Below are 21493 nucleotides of genomic sequence, written 5' to 3'. Positions count from 1 at the left end.
CTTTATAAATGAAACTTAATAAATATCAATGAACTACTGTGTCCTGGAGATGTGGTCATTTAAGAAACTACTACAGCACTACTACACTCATCATCTGTCCAATAAGAAAAAGCAGCTTCAGTAAGATTGCATCAAAGAGCCATCTTAGAGAAAATTAAAGGGGTTGTCCAGTTTCAGACCAATATTGAGACTGTTATTGTTTGTATAATAAATAGTTGTACAATTTTACCAATATACTTTCTGTATCAATTCCTTACAGTTTTCTAGCTCTGCTTGCTGTCATTCATTCAAGGTACACCAAGTGGATAAAGATCCGTGGTCATGTGATGAATAGAGATGAGCGAACACTATTCGGAACAGCCGTTCCGAATAGCACGCTCCCATAGAAATGAATGGAAGCGGCCGGCTGGTCGCAGACTTTGTCGGCGGCTAGTCGCTTAACCCCGTGTGCCGGCTACGTCCATTCATTTCTATGGGAGCGTGCTATTCGGAACGGCTGTTTCGAATAGTGTTCGCTCATCTCTAGTGATGACCACACAATATACTAGTGCATCTCAATAAATTAGAATATCATCAAAAAGTTATGGATTGTTATTCAGTGGTCAAAGGTGTTTTGAGATGAAAGTAAATTTTGCATTTGAGTCTGGAGGAAGAGTGGAGAGGCTGCTGTACACAATCCAAGCTGCTTGAGGCCTAGTGTGAAGTTTCCACAATTGGTGATGGTTTGGGGAGCCATGTCATCTGCTGGTGTAGGTCCACTGTGTTTTATCTAGACCAAAGTCAGCGCAGCCTCTACCAGGAGATTTTAGAGCACTTCAGGCTTCCCTCTGCCCACAAGCTTTTTGGAGATGGAAATTTCATTTTCCAACAGGACTTGGCCCCTGTCCACACTGCTAAAAGTACCAAGAGCTGGTTTAATAACCACAGTATCACTGAGCTTGTATGGCCAGCAAACTGGCCTGATCTTAACCACATAGAGAATCTATGGAGTATTGTCAAAAGGAAGATGAGAGACCCCAGACCCAACAATGCAGATGAGCTGAAGGCTATAATTCATACAACCTGGGCTTCCATAACACCTCTGCAGTGCCACAGACTGATCCCTCCATGTCACATTGCCGCATTGATGCCGACATTCATGCCCCGACCAAGTATTGAGGGTATTTCCTGGACAGACTTCTCATTTGGCCAGCATTTCTGTGATAAATAATCTTTATATGATATTCTAATTTTTTGAGATAATGGCTTTGGGTTTTCCTTGGCTGTAAACCATAATCCTCAACATTAACAGAAAGAAACACTTAGAAAAGTTCTCTCTGTTTGTAATGACTCCATATAATATATATGGGGTTCACTATATATATATATATATATATATATATATATATATATATAGGGTTCACTTTTTCAATTGAATTACTAAAAAAAAGAATAACTTTGGTCCTCTGAGTGTGACAATTGAGGTTGTCCTAACACGGACACTGTACAGGTCTGCTTCTTCAGCGGACAAGTGTAAAGTAAAAAGTAACCTGTTGCACAAACAACTTAAAGGGATTCTACCATTAAAAATCTTTTTTCTGTGGCTAACACGTCGGAATAGCCTTTAGAAAGGCTATTCGTCTCCTACCTTTAGATGGGATCTCCGCCGCGCCGTTCCTTAGTAATACCGTTTTTTACCGGTATGTAAATTAGTTCTCTGGCAGCGATGGGGGCGGGCCCCAGCGCTGAAAATGCGATGGGGGCGTCCTCACCGCTGCCCGAGAACAGGATCCTGCGCCGCCTCTGTCTTCTGCTGGATACACCCCTTCTTTCTTCAGCAGCGTCACCTCTGTCGGCTCTGACACTAGTAGAGCCGACTGCGCATGCTCGCAATTGCAGCCTCGGAACTATGGCCGCGCATGCACAGTCAGCTCTACTAGTGTAAGAGCCGACAGAGGTGACGCTGCTGAAGAAAGAAGGGGAGGATCCAGCAGAAGATAGAGGCGGCGCAGGATCCTGATCTCGGGCACCGGTGGGGACGCCCCCATCACATTTTCAGCGCTGGGGCCCGCCCCCATCGCTGTCAGAGAACTAATTTACATACCGGTAAAAAACGGTATTACTAAGGAACAGTGCGGTGGAGATCCCATCTAAAGGTAGGAGACGAATAGCCTTTCTAAAGGCTATTCCGACGTGTTAGACACAGAAAAAAAGATTTTTAATGGTAGAATCCCTTTAAACAATTTTTTTTATGCATTTGAGTGAACCGACCTATCCGTGGAGACTTCATACCTGTACTGTCCTACTTAAGAAAAAACAAACAAACACAAAAGACATTACCATAGTATATTGAATGAAAACTTGCCTCCACCAACATGGCTGATTCTATCCTGCCTCACGTTTGACGTCGTATCCCAGAGTGCTTCGCCTGTGATGACGTCACCGCAGTTTGTTGGCAAGATGGCGGCGCCCACTGCAGGCGTGATGAGCAAGATGGAGAAATCCGAGGGCAGTGAAGAAACCGTAGAACGGCCATCAGAGCCCATCCCCGGCTTCTCAGACACTGATGCTTTCGTCAAGGTTAGTTAATAACGGGAGTCCATGCTGTAGCGGAACGTGGGCGCGATGCATGATGGGATTAGTATACACTCCTATGGATCCCTAAATCGCTGGGATTAATGCCCCAGTACAACTAACCCCATGTATTACTCTACCGGCTGTGATGCCCCAGCACTGGACCTGGTCATGTGATGCCTCTGCTGCCGTCACTGATTGCTGTGCAGGGGAGAGCCTGTCCTGTGCTCCACAACACCAGACCCTTACCTGGGCTTCCTGGGATACATTTCTGGGTTCCTGCTGCTTTATACTGACGTGTTGATCATTCCCTAATACTCTTTCTCTCCATTCCTATGGTCATACGTGTTGATCATTCCCTAATACTCTTTCTCTCCATTCCTATGGGCATAGTAGTTTTACATTGCGATTTTATGATGTGTACACAAAGCCCTGTAAAGAGAGCGCTGCACCGTAACAACAAGAGCATGTGCAGGGCTCCAGGCTGCATGTACTATACTTAAAGGGATGATCTGGGCCCAGTATATTGATGCACTGTAATATAGGATCATACATCAGGTGCAATATGGATCAGAGAGGGCTTATTCCTCTATTATACAGTATATCCAGTCTGGAAAGCCTTGCAGCTTTCTAATATACTTTGTGCATCAGTTCCTCTCCATTTTGAAGACCTGCGTGCCGTCCATGAAATGGAGACCGTCTTGTTTACATCCAGCGCGTGTTAACCTGTACAGCACTTTTCCTCCTTATTCAGCACACCTGTGTTTGGGTTTTGTTCATGTAGTCCGCTTGGGGAGCCCCTGGACAGAAACCTAATCCTCTTAAAAAGCAGTTATCTGCAGAAACCCACAGGCCCCAAAGACCATAATGGGGTATCCACCTGAAAAGGGCTAAAAAGCAGAATTTTTAAGGGGAATGGAATTCCCAGGCAGAAAGCAGGCACAAGTGTGAACCTAGCCTTACAGGACTGTTCTCTGATACCTTGTAACAAACTCTAGACCTGCAACAATTGTACAAAAACTTCAAATAAAACAGACAGACAGGACCGAGCGGTATGTAGGATAACACCGTTTGGTATAAAGTCACAAGTAGGTAGAATAGGAGATGCTCTCACCTTGGCAGTTTGTGAACCAAGTCACAACCTCTGTAGGTTGCAATGGAACCAATTTTCCAAGGGTTCCTCTCTGGGTGGAAACGGCAGCAAGATCCAGGGAACACCCTAAGGTGTCAGAAGATGCACTAGAAAAAACAGAAGGAGACCCGCGGCCTGGATCCAGTAGAAAGGAACTGCGCTTCACCCAAGATCAATAACCAAAGAGACCTTTATTGACCAAGACTATGCATTTCGGTGTTTATACCCCTTTTGTCAAGTGTACAAAGAAACAAGCGCTCTGTGTAATATAACAAGAACGGTCTCTGGTTGGTTACAAGAATTTTTTTTTTTCCCACAACAACTCATAGATACTGAGTAAGATTAAAGGGGATGTCTAAGAAAAAATGGACAACCCTTTTAACCTTTAAGTCAGCCGGGGGCAGCAAATAAAATAAAAAAATGCATAGTCGCCTGTGCCTGATGCTCTGGGATCCTTCTACGCGTTTCAGTTCTTCTGTTCTTCCAAGTCTCTTCCAGAGTTCCATTAAAGCCGCTGATTGTCCTCAGCAGTCACGTGGCTACTGAGGCCAAACAGTGGCTTCAGTGGAACGCCCAAAGAGACCCGCCGGAGCAGAAGAACTGGGACATGCGGGCGGTTGTACATTTTTACCTGCACAACTCCTTTATGAGTTGGGAGTTTTTCTGGCCAATTCAGGGTGTATTATTCTGCTGCAAGATACCACTGCCATAAGGAAGCAGTGTATCACTGAAGGGTTGTTTTTGGTCTACAGCAGTGTTTAGGTAGGTGGTATGTGTCCAAGTATCATGCAAATGAATGCCAAGATCCATGGTTTCCCCAGCAGAACATTGCCTAGAGCAAGGGGTCAGCAACCTTTGGCTCTCCAGCTGCTGTGAAACTACAACTCCCAACATGCTCCATTCATTTCCATGGGAGTTCCAAGAACAGTAGATCAAATATGCATGCTGGGAGTTGTAGTTTTACAACAGCTGGAGTGGCAAACACACTGCATTTCAACACAGCCAGAGCAACGTTCTCCCATAGTGCATCCTGATGCCATCGTTTCCTCTGGTAAGAGCCCTTTCTACAAATGAATATTGTCTCATTATAACGGCTGCTGTGCAGTCCAAATCTGCACAAGAGCTCAAGGAAATCAATGGGTTCATATATCACTTTTTCTCATGGTACTCGCTCCTTCTGAAAAACAGTATACAGCATACCCGAAACTGATCCCCATGTTCTTTAGTGAATATTGGGCACTTTCTTAGTTGTCTGTTCTATGACTGGTTTTAGTAACTACTGATTACTTTTGGGGTGCTCTGAACCAGTTGCTTGTCTATTTTTTAAGCTTTCACCACTGTAAAGAGAGTCTGTCGGGTCCGAAAGGCCTCCCAAATTTATAATAATGCGGTGTAGATACTTTTAATAGAAGAAGAAACATACCTTCAAAAAATAACTTTACAATCATCTTTTTATGGCTATGCAGATCAGGTCCAGTTTGTCGGTTTTTCCTACAGACAGCTGGGACAGAGGCAAGGGCTGAAAATGTCTAACTTCTAAAGGGGTGATATTGTGAATCGATTTAAGGGTACAGGGATCGAGAGATTAATGAAGTGGTTGTGTCCTCATCATAAATCTGTCTGAATTTGCCCCACTGTGTTAGATATAGATCTTTAGGGGGTGCAGCATGCCACAGGCATTCAGATGACACCATTAGCATTGCGTGCAGTGATACATCCATTGGAGTCTTATGTCTTTTGTTTTCTTCACGTTCTTAGTATGCCCTCGGAACAGTTGTCGGAGCCACAAAGTCCTCCACCGGACTTCCACAGTATGGGGATGAGTATGATTTCTACCGCAGCTTTCCCGGTTTCCAGACCTTTTGTGAAGCACAAGGTGACCGGCTGTTAGACTGGTAAGACCTAACAAACTGAATCTCTGCATATGGCGGCACCATAGGGAAGTTTTCCAAAGGGTACATTTACACCGCTAATTTTTCATGAGGAAAAATCCAATGTGTATTTATAGTAGAATCTGCCACAAAAATCTGACTTCTGCCACAGATTAGAAATCTCAGCTACCACCGGTCTGCGCACCATTAGCCCTGTTACATAGGTTAACACTCATCTGCCTACCTGCTGCGGTGCAAGTGTGACTTTTGCAGCAACAAGTAACTTGACTTCTTTCTTTTCCATGATGTGGATTTCACATTCTGCTTCCATATAAACTGTAGCTCTGATTCCCATTGAACATACATTAGCAATGCTGTAAATAATAACATGAGGCATGTAGCTTTCTAATATAATACTCTGGGGGTAGTTGATCAAGACCAGCATATTGTACGACAGTCTTGAAGATCACTACACCCCTGGAGGATTAGCCTGATGTGGCACAGGCTCATAGAAAACTGTTGTAAATGATGGTGACTCTGGAATAGCCTACCCTCTCCATACTCTGTTTTTTGGGGGGAATTGCAAGGGTGGTATAAAAACATAGATTTTTGCCACAAGTGGCTTAGTGTTTTTGTGTTTTACTTATTGGCATTTTCAAAATCTCTTAGGGCTAGTTCACACGTGAATAGTGGGTGGAGGAATTTGGTCCTGAAAAAAAACACTTCAGGAATTAGGGAACGGTTTTTGGCAAAAACCACCTCAAAAAACTGCCAGGCATTTTTCCCTCCAGCACAGTTAATGGACCTTGATAAAACGTCTGGTGGTTTTTTTGAGGTTTTTTACCAAAACGCTAGTGGTTTTCCGTCTTCCATTCACTTTGCATTGATTTCCTGAGGCAGAATCCGCCTCAAGGAAGGTCATTTTGCTTCTTTTTTCTGCTAGCGGCGAAAAACCGCTAGCGGAAAAACGAACGCTAGCGGTCTACATAGACCACTATTGTATAGAGGTGGATTTGGAGGTGGATTTCGCGACCAAATTCCGCCCCACTGGTTCCGTGTGAACGAGCCCTTACTGGCAGAAAATGGGAACTTCTCTGACAATTTTACCTGCACTGATACATTGTAGCAAATTGTCAGGACATTAGGCTCGGTTCAACATTTGCATTCGGCATTCTGTTTGGGGAGTCTTTTTGGGGCCCCTTGAACGGAAACCTACACGCATTAAAAAGCGGTTAGCTAAGAAACCACACGAACCCCATAGACTATAATGGGGCCCATGTGGTTTCCGCTTGGTGTCTGCACGAATTATGTGGAGAGAACAGTACTGCAAGCGGCACTTTTCTCTCTGCATGTTTCATGCAGAAAACCAACCAGACAACATTATAGTCTATGAGGTCCATGGGGTCTCTTAGCTAACCGCTTTTTAATGCATATAGGTTTCCATCTAGGGAGGTCTCCCCAAACGGAATACCGAACACAGACGTGAACTGGGCCTTAGATATGTCTGCAATGTTAATGTTTTTGAGCTAGTTGTCTGGAGTGGATATAGTAACCTCTCAGCTGTGAGATGTATTATATCTGTACAAGTTTTCAACCTCAGCGACCAGAGATTTTTTAAATCGATGAAGTGAACTTGCAGCTTAGGTTTTTTTTCTTGCATTTTTGATCTCTTCTTAGCATGAGCCGTATTATGCAGTATCATGGCTGCCGTAGTCATCTTAAGGATCGCAGCAAAGCCACCGCGCTGGAAGATAAGTTTGATTTGCTGGTGGATGCTAATGATGCTGTTCTGGAAAGAGTGGTAAGTGCGGCAGCTGCTGACGAACACTGTCATCGTCCAGATTATTGGATGACTTCTGAGTCTAGAAATCCCTGCTGCTATAGGGATATCTGAAGTTAAAAGGGACTTTTTTTTGTTGTTTTTTTTAAGGGAACTTTACTTGATGAAGCCTCTGGCGTCAACCGGAATCAGCAACCAATCCTTCCTGCTGGAGTACAGCCACCAAAGACCATCATCTCTAGCTGGAACCGTAAGGTGAGCAATTTAGGGGGTTTGAGGTGTTCCCCAGACTACTCCCCCATTATTGAGACTTCTCTTCCCCTCAGTTTATTTCAGCAATTGCCTGATAAAGTACAAGCAACTAAGTCACAAATTAAGAAACTGTAATGTTAATCTGCTCTTTATGCACTGACTTTCTGCTGGATTTGCGCTCATAAACAAGCAGAGCTGCAGTGTAAAGCTTGAAAAAGGGACAGAGTGCTTGGACGTGCCTATAGTTAGACTTTAGACTTCAATGAACTGTGTAGGTAGACTGCAGTTACTGACTTACAGCTGTGTCCTAAAGAAGCAGAGCTGCAGTGTACAGTATACGCGAAAGACAAAACAGCATCCTGCGCCTATCATGAGGCAGGCAGAGGGTTTTAGATTACATCAGGCTTTAAAGGGATTCTATCATTAGAATCCCTTTTTGACTTACCACCACGTTGGAATAGCCTTAAGAAAGGCTATTCTTCCCCCTACCTTTATAATCCAGCTCCGTTCCATTGATATTCCCGGTTTTCGCAGTATGCAAATGAGTCTCCAGACAGCACAGGGGGGCGGTCCACTGTGCTGCCTGAAGACTCTCCAGCGACAGCCTCCATCTTCTTCTCAAGACCACCTCTTCGCCGCGTCTTCATCTGAAAGCACCGACTACGCATGTCCCTCAGCCATTTTCCTCTGGCCAAGCGAACGCTCGTGAAAATGGCAGTCAGACATGCGCAGTCAGCGCTTTCGGATGAAGACGCGGTGAAGAGGCGGTCTTGAAAAGAAGATGGAGGGTGTCACTGGAGAGTCTTCAGGCAGCATAGGGGACCGCCCCCTGTGCTGTCTGGAGACCCATTTGCATACGGTGAAAACCGGGAATATCAACGGAACGGTGGCGCGGAGCAGAATTATAAAGATAGGGGAAGAATAGCCTTTCTTAAGACTATTCCGACGTGGTGGTAAGTCAAAAAGGGATTCTAATGAGAGAATCCCTTCAAAGAACAATGCAGCTGAGCTGGAGAGACCAATCATAGCTGTATCTTTACCTAAATTGTTGATTTTGCAAATGTAATTCCTCTTCTTGTGCTTTGTCTATAGGGCAGCAGTTCATCCAAGAAAAGCAAAGCAGAGACGTTCCGACTACTGCACGCCAAGAACATCACCCGGCCGCAGTTGAAATTCAAAGAGAAGATCGATAATTCTAACACCCCATTTGTTCCAAAAATCTTTGTGAAACCCAATGCTCAGAAGCCATTGCCAGAAGGCAAGTTTAGAGAGCACCTCATAAAAGTTCCCTAAAGTGCCAGGAATTAGTATGCAATATTGTGTATAAAAAAACACAAGAAAGGGGGGGGGGTCAATGGAAGGACGTAACACATGACCAGGTTTACCTGTAGTCTGTAACCATAGAGAGGGATATGGTGTTGCATGGGTGCTGTAAATATGGTAGATTTTTAATCAGGATTTTTTTTATTCATGTCATTTTTTTAGTTCTCAAGAACAAGCGGAGCAAACAACAGCGTCCTGAAGACCTGGACGTCCCACCTGCTCTTGCCGACTTCATCCATCAACAGAGAATTAAACAGACTGAGGAAGACATGTAAGATGACTGACTAGGCCATGACCAGATGTTTTCTCTATCATGGACGTCTAAATCTTGTGATGTTACAGAGTTGTTTTTTTGTGATTTTTCTCTGTATTGTTCACACAATCTTACATTTACTGCCTTAGGTTCTCTCACCCTTATCAGTATGAACTGGATCACTTTGAACCCTTGGAATCATCCCTAGCAATGCCGGAGATCCAGGTTAGTGCTTGGGCAATCTGTAGCACCGGGGCTCCTATGCCAAGGTCAATAATGTATTAGACAGTGAATTTAGTGGGTTTATGCACAATGATACACAACAGTATAAAGAAAGATACTTTAGTTCCATGTTGCACTTTCTATTCTCTAGTTCTGTAGGGCCAGGGCTACACCACAATTTTTACTTGCATTGCACTACTGTTGCTACAAAAAGTTGCAGTGTAAAGAAGGAAGATTGACTTTTTGTTTCCCATTAGTATGTTTTAATATGTCATGGTTCTTGTATTGGTCTGTTTTGTCTTCACATGTGAAATAGTGTTTATACATGCAGACACATCCTTGAACCATGGAAACCTTTGCAATGCTGGCTGCATATACTAATGGTTACATTCTCTGTGTCCCCAGCTCTACCGCCCCCTGAATGAAGTCCCCTGTCACTTCATCACAACACTGGATGATCTAGTGCAGTTGAATGAGAAACTGCTTCAGTGCACGGAATTTGCTATAGATCTGGAGGTGAGGAGAACCTGCGGGATTTGGTCTGGAGACTTCAATGAATACTAGAAAGGTTGTTGAATATTCTTCTTTCCTTCCTTCCTTCCACAGCATCACTCATACAGAAGTTTCCTGGGTCTTACCTGCCTCATGCAAATCTCCACCCGCACTGATGACTACATCATTGATACTCTGGAGCTGCGAAGTGACCTGTATATACTGAATGAGAGCTTCACAAATCCCGCTATAATCAAGGTCAGAATTTGAGACATTGATGTTATGTGGCAGGGCTACTACTGGGGCATGGGGCAGAAGCTTATTCAGACAATGCCTTTTGAACAGCGCTCTGTTTTTTGATTGTTATTTCTAGTCAATAGATGAGCCAGTGGTGCTGGAGAGAGCTGTACTAATATTCAAGCTTGAAGGAGGGGGACCCTGTTATTCCATTATATTCTATTAGACACAGTACCATATAATAGACCTTTAGCTACTGAAATGGAATGGGGGGAGGGTACGTTTTGCAGGTCTCCCTCCCAGCAGTGACAGTACATCATCCTATCAGCCGCAGATTGTAAAACCTGCTGCAGGACAGGGAGGTACATGTCTGTTTGTCCACCTCTATAAAAGGATGTTCTGCAACTAAGATCTGAATTGTAAGCCATTTAATTAGAATGTTAAAGCTTCCTTTAAGGGATAACTGAGATTCCATGAAAAACTGAAATCTGCAGGGTTTTGCAGTTATATGACTGTATCCTATAAGTTTTTCTGCGGCTAATGTCCCCATTTTGGCTGAAGCACATTTTGCATTTTGTTTTGAGGCTGTGGGTTTGCACAAAAAGTCTACCCCACCCCTCTCCATTATAATTGTTTACATTCAATTTTGCCACGAGTAGCTGTACAAGAGCAAACAAATAGCTGAGGAAAGCCTGTGACAATCCTATAAGGCAGGGGTAGGGAACCTTTGGCTCTCCAGCTGCTGTGAAACTACAACTCCCATCATGCTCCACTCACTTCCATGTGAGTTCCAAGAACAGCAGAGCAAGTATGCATGCTGGGAGTTGTAGTTTTGCAACAGCTGGAGAGCCGTACGTTCCCTACCCCTGCTATAAGGGATCCAGGAACAGTAAACTGCAAATATAGAGCAGATTCCCACTCCATTCTAGCGTCTACCATGAAGGCAAGATGCAGGAAAAGAGTCATCTATAAGCACAATTAGTAAAGCTGCAAATAATATCCCATGTGTAACCACACAAGCAGGCACAAGTACATAGAAGACTTTTTTTCTTACATTATAATCTGTGAAACACTGCAAAATCTTCATTCCTTGTGGTTTGCAGACATGTGTGAGGCTGTGAGGAGAATCATCCCCTCCCATCATTCACTGTGTGGAGAGAGAAACCCCTCACATCACAATCTTTCTGTCTTACTGCTAAGGACGTAGTTCCCTGATAACAAAGGACCGTAATCAACCGTAAATTATCTAGAAGGGAGACAATCTAGTGGCGGGAACATTTAGAAAGGCTTTTCAGGCAAAAAGCAGTAATATTTTTAATAAAAAATGAGCACAACACTAGAGAACAGCAGAGACTGTAACTCTGGATCGGTAGAAGTCATATTAGGTTGTAAAATGGTGAAGCTCGCTAACAATATCCTCTTTTATTCACCTTTGTGGCGTTCTCTAGGTTTTGCATGGAGCAGATTCAGACATTGAATGGCTCCAGAAGGACTTTGGCCTGTACGTTGTGAACCTGTTTGACACCCATCAAGCGGCTCGTCTGCTCAACCTAGGGAGGAATTCTCTGGATCACTTGCTCCGACTGTACTGTAATGTGGAATCTGATAAGAAATACCAGCTGGCTGACTGGAGAATCCGGTAAGTAAGAGCCTGGTCTGTTACTTGCTTCACCTTTCGGGAGAGCCTCTGACCCTAAGGCGCTTATCTTATTAACAGACCCTTACCAGAAGAAATGCTGCAGTATGCCAGAGCGGATACTCACTACCTGCTGTATATCTTTGACAAGATGAGGACTGACCTGTTGAATACAGCCAATGGTCAGCCGAGCCTTCTCCAGCTTGTCTGGCAGAGGAGCAAAGAGATATGTCTAAAGGTGAGTAATAATCTTATTGTGATGGCTATATTACAAGATGTTGTACATAGGGGTCAGTATGATAGTAGTTATATTCCTGTATGTAGGTTACAGTATTAGCACTCCCACTTGCATACAAGACTTCATTAGTTTCAGCACCATGTAAAGTAACACTCTGCTCCTGTTATACAGAGATTTGTGAAGCCAATCTTTACAGAGGAGTCCTACCTTGAGTTATACCAAAAGTTAAAGAAACATCTTAACACGCAGCAGTTGGCCGCGTTTCGCCTTCTCTTTGCCTGGAGAGACAAGATGGCACGGCAGGAGGATGAGAGCACAGGGTAAGAATGTCAATGTACAATACGTAGTATGTAGAGCTCATTTCAGCCTGGAAGCCCCAGATCTATTTTTACCGTTTTTATCCTTTTTTTTTTTTCCCCTCTTTTACATTACAGATATGTCCTACCCAACCATATGTTGATGAAGATTTCTGAGGAACTTCCTAAGTAAGTGTTTCCTAACAGTAACTGAGTTATAAAGGACATGTGATGGTTTTCATTTAGTTAGAGCAAGCAGAGAGATCTTTAATACAGTGAGAATTAGAAAGTATTTACTGATGTTCACTATCCTGTGAACTCCATAATGTGAAAAAGACCCCATAAAGCATGACTAAACTTTTATATATTTTCTTCTTAAATCCATAGTTCAGGTGAGGATAACAAACTTTGTAATATACTTGATATAAGTACCAGTCTCTTCACTTATTTGCCAAATCTCTACAATAGAAGTGTATGGAGAGGGGGGAAAGGAGAGATCCATCAGCAATGTATAGAGATAAAAATAAGTGTTTACTTGTACATATGGGCAGGAAGATTTTGATGCCTGGTAATTGGAATTGCCTTTTTGTATTTTAGGGAACCCCAGGGGATAATAGCCTGTTGTAACCCTATACCTCCTCTCGTACGGCAACAGATTAATGAGTTGATTCTTCTCATTCAGCAAGCTCGGGAGACTCCATTATTAAAGGTATAATGGATAGGCTTTATATAGATTCAAGTTTTGTTTGTTCTCCACTGATGGCTGTAAAAGTTCTCATTTTTGGCCACTGGAAAAGTCAGACTGGTTATCAAGAGGTTCATATCTCCTGAGTTTGGGTCTAATCTAGGCTATAGCTGCATCATAGGACCTATACTGCAGCTAGCCTAGCTCACTAGACCCACAATCCAGACTGTATTTGCAGTCCTGTTATGATCCTTATAATATGACCAACTGAATCGGTCCTTGTTGGTTTGAATTTGTCATTTTCTTATTTCTTCCTTTTCTTTTCTGTATAGTCAGAAACAGCTTCAACAAAAAAGAAGGGTCCCATGCCAAACCCTGAGGTAGGAACAACTTTTTTTGTACAGAAGTGCCCCCCTAGTCACCAGCGGTCAGTAACCACCTGTATTCTTCCTTACAGAAAATGGAGAATTTACTGTTTGGTCCTCATGATTTATCAAATACTCCTATGGGGCAGCTTCTCCTGGCCGGGGCAGGTAAAGAGCTTGTGTGTGTGATTGTACTGAGTACAGAAATCCATCTGTGGATATTAAAGAGGTCCTTTAATCCCTATTAGACACAATACTCTGTACATATAGTGAAAAGGAAGAACCACATAAAAGACATAACATTTTCTAATCTTATCCCTTTTGCTCCAGCTGTAGAAATCTCCACAGGCAGCCTGTTCAAGGATGAGGATCCTGCTCCTTCATCACCACAGTGTCCTGTCGCTGTGCGTGCCAAGGCGACCATTACGTTGTTCAATGTAAGTCGGACATAGTATGCGTGAAGAAATGTATGAATGTGCTTTTGTTTTATAAAGAAAAATGCCTCCACCTTTTTAGACTCTGTACTAAGTACTACATTTTCCTTTTATCTTTTTTCAATTTGATTTTGCCACAGTAAGATTAATGGCACATCACCAGAGGGCACAGGTGATAGCTGTAGTATAATGCAGACATCCCACTACAGTTGTGATCAGATTTACCTTAAAGTTTCAACCCCCTCCCCTAACAACAACAAAAAGTAGTAAAAACATAAAAAACTATATATATATATTTAGTTTAGAAAGGAATTAAAACTTAACAAAAATTGCACAAATTTGGTATTGCCATGATGTACTGACCCACAGAATACAGGTAACATGTCATTTTCTACTTCATGAGATCCGTATAAACCAATTCCACCCGATTCTGAATTTTTTTCCAGGACATTGCATGGAATATTAAATAGTGCCATTGCAAAGTACAATTTGCCCCACAAAAATTGATCCTTATATAGCTCTGAACTGAAGGACAGAGTCATGGCTTTTGGAAGGGAGGGAGTGAAAAACTAGAATGCAAAAATTAAAAATTGTTGCAGTGGAAAAGGGGTTGCTGCAATCTGAGATGTTTTGTCTATTCCTAGGATTCTGAAGAAGATGGTGATGAGACAAATAGACTCACTACGTCCCAGCTGAAGGCTAGAAACATATTGGAGTCCTTTGACAACCCATTCCGCATGGTGAGAAGTTTACACGTTCAAGGGTGCCTCGTGATATACAGGAAGCCTATTGAACAGTTTTGCTGTTTTCTACTTTGTTTTGGTTTCTCACCATTTTCAGGATCTCTGCTTGCTGTCAGTTTATGTGAATAGTCATGTTTACTTCTAGATACTGTAAACCTATGATGATATTATCCAAGTGACACAGGTCCATAGCACACCAGATTGTATCAGAACTCTTGTAATGATCCCTGCACCTATGTCCAAAGCACGTGAACTAGATCTGAATGAAATCTTAAGACTGTCAGGAATTGTAACCTCAGTATATTAGAAAGTTGAGGAGCAGCTTATATTATGTTTGTAAATTTAATACAAACAATTGGTAGTGTCTTGTTGGGTATATGTTCCTCCGTGGCAAGTTCTATTCATGCCAATGCTGAATATACATTCAGAAACTGAACTTTCTGCCCTGATCGTGTCCATCTGGCACAGATGTAGGGCTTATTACAAGATGGCGTTCTATAAGAAGGTATGAACAGAAATAGGTCTGTACGCAGATATCACCGGGGCTGTGAAGTCAGAAAAAGTTACCAACTGCGGCTTTGTAATAGAATATATATTTTTAATTATGTTGAATAGTTATCAATATCGTATAATAATTACATACGTAGTGTGTTACATATTTACTATTAGAAAGTGAATCACTAGATTTTTTTATGAATTGGAGGTGCTTATGGGTTAGTTCACACAGTTTTTCGGTCCGTATTTTGATGCGGGAAGCCGCGTCAGAATCCAGACCAAAATGCGACTGTAGCGGCTTCCAACAGCGACTTTTTTTGCTCCAGATTAGGCCCAAATGAATGGGCCTAGTCCGGAGGGATTGTCTTGATGCGGACGCCATGGAATTTGCAGCGAGATAGGGCAGGTCGCTCGTGGAAAAAGAAAATGACTGGTTCCCATTGAATTCAATGGGAGGCGTTTTTTTAACACGGATTCTGTCAAAATCCGGACCAAAAAACTACGTGTGAACTAGTCCTAACTCTCCATAGGAGATATCACCGCAGAAGGCCCTCCACAGAGGACTTTTCTCTCCGCCAGTTTCAGTATAAAAATGGGGAGACCCCACTATAGTCTATCGGTTCCATGTATAACCGATGTTTTAGTGGTTCATCTCTCCATCGTACAAATCCCCCAGACACCCCCAAATGACGGAGAACTGTGCGTAGATGTGAATCTGGCATTAGAGGGACATCACACATTAACTCATTTATCTCTTTCAGTTCCTCCCATCTGATATCCGGGGAGCTCATGTTTCTCAAACAGCAAAGTTGGACCCCAATACAAAGATTTTTGAGGTGAGTTTTGCAGATAGTCATATAGCGTTTCAGCAACTTTAAGTCACAGGACGTAAGTCATCTCATCTTCTTCATTGTAGATAAGTAACCGCTGGAAGTTGGTGAGCATTGCACAACAAAAACAGGAGGCAAAAGCCAAGGAGGAGGCCAGGCAGAAGAGATTAGCTGAAAAAGGTGCCCCATGCCTAGTGTTCTTCAGGAACTATAATGCACAATACTTAGAAAGTTTCCTTCATTATCTTGTATTTTCTTACAGCTGCTCGAGAAAAGGCCAAGATAGAGTTTAAAAATAACACAGCAAATCTGTCGTCTGTCCGCGAGCAAGTGATGGTGAGTGAGCAGGATGAATTCTAGAAATAGTGTTGATGTGTACATGCTGCTTAGCAGGTTAGTGATCATCTCTAGCGAATTATCCTGAATTAGCAGCCTTACTATAAAGGAATTGCTCGTGTTCTGAAGGATCAGATTGGGAAGAGGGTATGGGGGCACTCGTCCACATTAGGGAGAGTGTGTGCCTACATGGACAAGTGCCCCCAATACCCTGGTCTATAGTCTCTCACTCTGCTAAATCAGTATCCCTACGCTATGCTGAGGATGGCCCAATAGGCCGAAACAGCGCTGTCCATAGCTGGGAATCTGTTCCTTTTGGGACAGAAATACTGATTTAGCAATTAAATCCACATTATGATTAAAAGACTTTATAACTGAGTCATTCATGATGTTAAGGGTGCCACCCTCTATAGGGTGGTGTACAGAGTGCACTCTGTTCTCCTAATTCCATCCAGGAGAATAGATTTGCATATTTTTTACCCAGATTGGGAAGAGACAGGATGGGGGGTTATTCCGACCACATATTCACTGTATGATTCTACTACAGACTATATATAGAATGCATCTACAGGAGCAGTCTCGGTGCATTGTACCTTTACATTAGATTATTAATCCTCTACTGATCCCAAGTTAAATACTGTTATACTAGAGCTGTGCTCTCTATTATGCTGGTGATGTGCCTGTGTACATACTTTTCACCAGCAGAACAATTTTTAGTATAAAACAGGCTATTTGTCCACCAGCAGAACAGTGAGTGCAGCTCTGGAGTATAATTCCTGTTGTAACTCAGGAGCAGTACAGGGTAAGTACCTACAGAGTGACTCCACCAGCAGAATAAGGCAGAGACTGTTAGGGGATGCTAGCAGTTGTAGGTTTGCAAGTACTGGAGAGCCACAGGGTGGGGAGCACTGCCATGGATTAAACTCATCTTGGCAGAGATCTTCTGTGTGTTGTAACCTTTTCTGGTCATTTGTTTGTTCTGGTTTTGATGGCAGAAATAATTGAAATACTGTTGATTTTCACTTAACATCTCTTTTTTCTATAGCAAGAACAGGCAAGCAAGAAACGTGACCGTCCCGGCAATGACTCTGGGACTGAGACTCCCAAAGTGGAAAAGAAGCGCACCAAACGTTCCGAAGCGTCTGCAGAGCCAGCAGTTCAGACTGAGTTTAAGCCATTCGACTACAGCAAGTCAAATTTTAAAGTATTTGCAGGTGTGTACAGCAGTAAGTGGTGTGAGGGTAAAGGTAAGTTCAGACAGAGTATTTTGGCAGAGGCCGCCTCAGGTTCCAGTCCAAAATGCGGGTAGCTGCGACAGAATGCCAGTGCACTGCAGCGGCATCCAGTCGCGCACTCCACTTCGGATTAGGCCCAATGAATGGGCCTAGTCTGGAGGAGGGAGTGTCTTCAGGGCAAATCGCGAGGCGAAATGGCCTGAAGAATGAGCATCTGAGCGCTCCCATTGACTTCAATGTGATCCGTCTTTTTGGTCAGGATTTTGAGGTGATTACGGCCTCAAAATCCTGACCAAAATACTCTGTGTGAACTTACCCTAAGACTGTTGTAACCTTGAGGCCTCCTAGAAACCCCCAAGCTAAATCGCACATTCTAACTATATTTATGAGGGATTTGGTGCTGCCAGTGTTTTGTTTTCATTCGTAGAGCCATACTACGCTTTTTTTTAAATGCCTAGACTGAATGTCTTCTCTTCATGTCTCTTACAGGCAGCAGCAATGTAAAAAGTCAGTCTGACTTTGACCCCAATAAGCAAACACCACAAGGGAAGGTAAGAGCCGCTCTTCTCCTGTGTCCTATTGTTCCTATGATGGATTCAATATCTTCTGGGTCAGAGTGCTAACTACAGTGGCTCAGGGTGTGAAGATGACTAAGGGCACCATCTGGGTGAAGTTTGTATGTTCTCCCTGTGTTTGTGTGGGTTTCCTCCAGGTATTACGGTTTCCTTCTACATTCCAAAAATATGTTGATGGATAAATTGGCTCCCTGTAAACCAACAGATCCCTGTGGGTCTTGGGGATTGGACAGCCACTATCTCCCCTATGTCTACAGTGCTTTAGGTCCTCTGTGACAGATGAGGTTAACAGGGGGGTCCTCATCTTGAGTAATGATGGAGAAGATATACATCTTCATGCATTTAATCCAGCAACATGTAAACAGTGGAGTTCCAATAGGTGAGGACTAGAGATGAGTGAATATACTCGATCGAGTACCTCGGCCGCATAGCTCCCGGTGCAAAAACACTTTCGGGGGTTCTAATTTTTACTGCCCCTCCCACCTTCCCTGCCGCCAGGAACTATGCGGCTGAGATATTCAATCGAATATATTCGCTCATTTCTAATGAGGACGTCTCAGGGAAGAGGTGTCAGCCTAATAATTTAAACTGTACCTTCAGCTATAAAACAATTTTTATAAATAGTATATGGTTAAATATCTGAAACTTTGTAATGTATCTTAAGGAAATATGTTTCTTTCTCCAGGGCTGCTCTCCTCTGTCTTCTCTTTACTCAGTCGGTTTATATAGCGTCCATTACTTAAACACAGAACTTTATAGAGAGGGGAGGAGGAGGAGGCAGTCTAATGATTTATTGCCTCATTCTGTGGAGTGTTGTCTCTTATCTTCTAAAATAATAGTTTTATAAGAGCTCTATTACAGAATAAGCATAGTGTGGCAGCTGCAGCTATTAGTGTACATTTACCAGCAGCCCCCGCCCCTAAACTAATATGTAAAAATCAACCCTACCGAATAGGTTAGGAAGAAAACACATTCCTTTAAATAAGATTTTTACAATTTTTCTTATATTCACATGTAAAATTCATTTCTGAAAAGTTGTTGTATACTGCACTTTAACATATCAACCTCACTTCAGAATTAATGTTACTGCTTTTTTCTCTTGTGCAGAAAAATCCCTCAGGAAAGAAAGCGCACCAGGCAATGGGGAACAAGAGCATGTCCTTCATTGGTGGAAAATCAGACAGGTAAGTAACGTGATGGTGGAGGCCCAAACCGTCAGCCTCTAAAATCTAGACTTTGGGGATTTTGTCTGGCATCCTGCTGGACAGGGTAGAGCATTGTGAGGGGTGTATCGCCTGCTCTTATTCTTATCTGTCTGGATACGACTTTAGAAAAATAAGTTTAGTTGCCATATTATACTTTGCACAGACCGTTGTGGTCCTCTGACTAGGCTACTCCATGGCCCAAACACTACTACGTCATGCTCCTCTACCCCATATATCCTCCCTTCCGACTGAAAGAGAGTGCCACTTGGAGCAAAACTGCTATGTGCCAGGCAGATAAGCCTTGGAGACCGACCCTGGAACCAGAGCTTGGGGATTGCTGGCCTGTCTTAGATCCTACCATATTAAATCCAATCAAATATCATCAGGGGTCCAACACACAAGAGCTCCAAGGGTCAGCTATTTGATGAAGCAGCATCAGCACTTCACAGACTAGGAGACAACATGTTCATTGGTCACGTGACCTGTTTGTAGCTCAGTCCCAGTCAAGTGAATGAGCTGCAATACCAAGCACAGCTGTTGTATAATGTATGGTGCTGTGCTTGGGTTTTAATGAAGAGACCACAGTGGTGGTCCTGGGTGTCGGATCCCCACCGATCTTTAAATTGATGACCTGTGCGCAAAGATTAGGTCATCTATTTTCTTAGGTTGGAAAACCCCTTTAAACCTTTTATGGCTATTCTTTAAGTACCGTATTTTTCGGACTATAAGACGCACTTTTTTCCCCCAAAATTTGGGGGAAAAGAAGGGTGCGTCTTATAGTCCGAATGTGGCGCCTGGCATCTGCTGTAATAGAGAGGCGGAAGCCGGCAAGTGATAGACGCCATTACAGGTGCCGGGGCCTGCGACATCGCTGCGCTCCTCTGCCCTGCATGAAGCCAGCAGCGGGAGGAGTGATGCTGCTATTCCGCTCCTCCGTCCCCCCACCGCTGGCTTCATGCAGGGCAGGGCAGCGATGTCTCAGGCCCCGGCGTCTATTCCTCCCCGGCATCCGCCTCTCTAGTACAGCGGATGCCGGGTCAGTATCGGTGGCCCCTTCTCCCCCGGGGCCGGTCCCCACCGGCCCCGTAAAGTTGCAGGCCGGCTCCTGCGCGACGATATCGCAGGAGCCGACCTGTTCGGGTGACAGCCGGGAGCCTAATGAGGCTCCCAGGCCTGTCACTGCTATATATTAGTATTGCGGCTGGGTCTATGACCAGCCGTAATACTAATAGACAGAATGTCCCATAGACGGCAATACAGTTGTATTGCCGTCTATGGGACTTGCAATCAAGTGACCGCAGGTTCAAGCCCCGGGGGGGGAATAAAATAGTAAAAAAAAAAAAAAAAAGCTTGAAAAATATATAATAAAAATATGAAATAAATAAAAGTTCTAAATCACCTCCTGTCCCTAGAATATATATATAAAAGTAGAAAATCATATATCATAAACCACCGGGTTTTTTTTCAATAAAAGGTGATCTAAGAAATAGATATTCCCCAAAATGGTATAACTAAAAAGTACTTCTGGCCCCGCAAAAAAAAAACACAACCTCTTATAGTCCAGTGCGTCTTATAGTCCGAAAAATACGGTATTTGTTTTTATATTGTTTACCTATGTAGTTTATATGATATTGTTAATATACTGTATAAGGATAGAGATCCTGATGCCACTATAGCTTCTCATGTATTATGTTCTCATATAGGGGCTTCAGACACAGTTGGCCTAAGAGATAACAAGATTCTTGAAGAGGAATTCACATTGGAATATGCGCATCTTACAGTTTGTTTGCTTTTTTTTGTCTTATTAAAGTTTTTAACTACTAAAGACTCGTGTCATTGGTTTGTACCAGGTTGCTCTCTCTTCTAGGATTATACTTGTAGATTATGGATCCCTGATGACTGACCTCTGCACATTAGCCCTGCATCAGTTTAGTTTGCCACGTGGGCATAGTAGCCATGACTACTACAACCCCTTCCTACCATCCTCAGCATCAATCACATGAAATATCCATGCATGTCTGCTCTATTTCTATTATAGTTACTTTATTCTCCATTCACGCTTAGAACAGATGCATCCACGGCTACAAGATAGACAAGAAAGCCTGTGTCCTCTACGTTTTGCAATGCATACTTTTTTTTGTTTGTTCCTCCCACCCCTTCAGAGGACACACGTGGTTGCCCTTTAGGTTATGTGACAGGGAGGGCTTTGGAACTTATCTGAGTAAGATTTCACCTCAAAATCCGCTTCAAATTCCATCCAGGATTTTTCTCCCATTATTTTCAATGAGGGCAATGATGGAGGGTT

At 43.2% G+C, this 21493-nt stretch overlaps 1 protein-coding gene across 1 annotated transcript; it reads left to right on the top strand.

Moving 5' to 3' along the window:
• Window positions 1-2420: 2420 nt before the first annotated feature.
• EXOSC10 (exosome component 10) lies at window positions 2421-21013 on the top strand. The gene is made up of 25 exons (XM_075279953.1): window positions 2421-2559; window positions 5444-5580; window positions 7234-7357; window positions 7487-7591; window positions 8681-8846; window positions 9074-9182; window positions 9314-9389; window positions 9792-9902; window positions 9993-10136; window positions 11564-11754; window positions 11833-11989; window positions 12161-12309; window positions 12424-12474; window positions 12883-12994; window positions 13303-13350; window positions 13428-13503; window positions 13666-13772; window positions 14414-14509; window positions 15769-15843; window positions 15924-16017; window positions 16100-16173; window positions 17219-17387; window positions 17898-17959; window positions 19091-19167; window positions 20892-21013. The coding sequence occupies exons 1-25, from the start codon at window positions 2440-2442 to the stop codon at window positions 20920-20922; spliced, it is 2661 nt and encodes an 886-aa protein (XP_075136054.1). The 5' UTR covers window positions 2421-2439; the 3' UTR covers window positions 20923-21013.
• The last annotated feature ends 480 nt before the right edge of the window (window positions 21014-21493 follow it).

This window comes from Leptodactylus fuscus, chromosome 6, assembly GCF_031893055.1.
Source record: "Leptodactylus fuscus isolate aLepFus1 chromosome 6, aLepFus1.hap2, whole genome shotgun sequence".
In the NCBI taxonomy this organism is placed as follows: domain Eukaryota; kingdom Metazoa; phylum Chordata; class Amphibia; order Anura; family Leptodactylidae; genus Leptodactylus; species Leptodactylus fuscus.
This window is presented reverse-complemented; position numbering and strand designations above follow the sequence as displayed.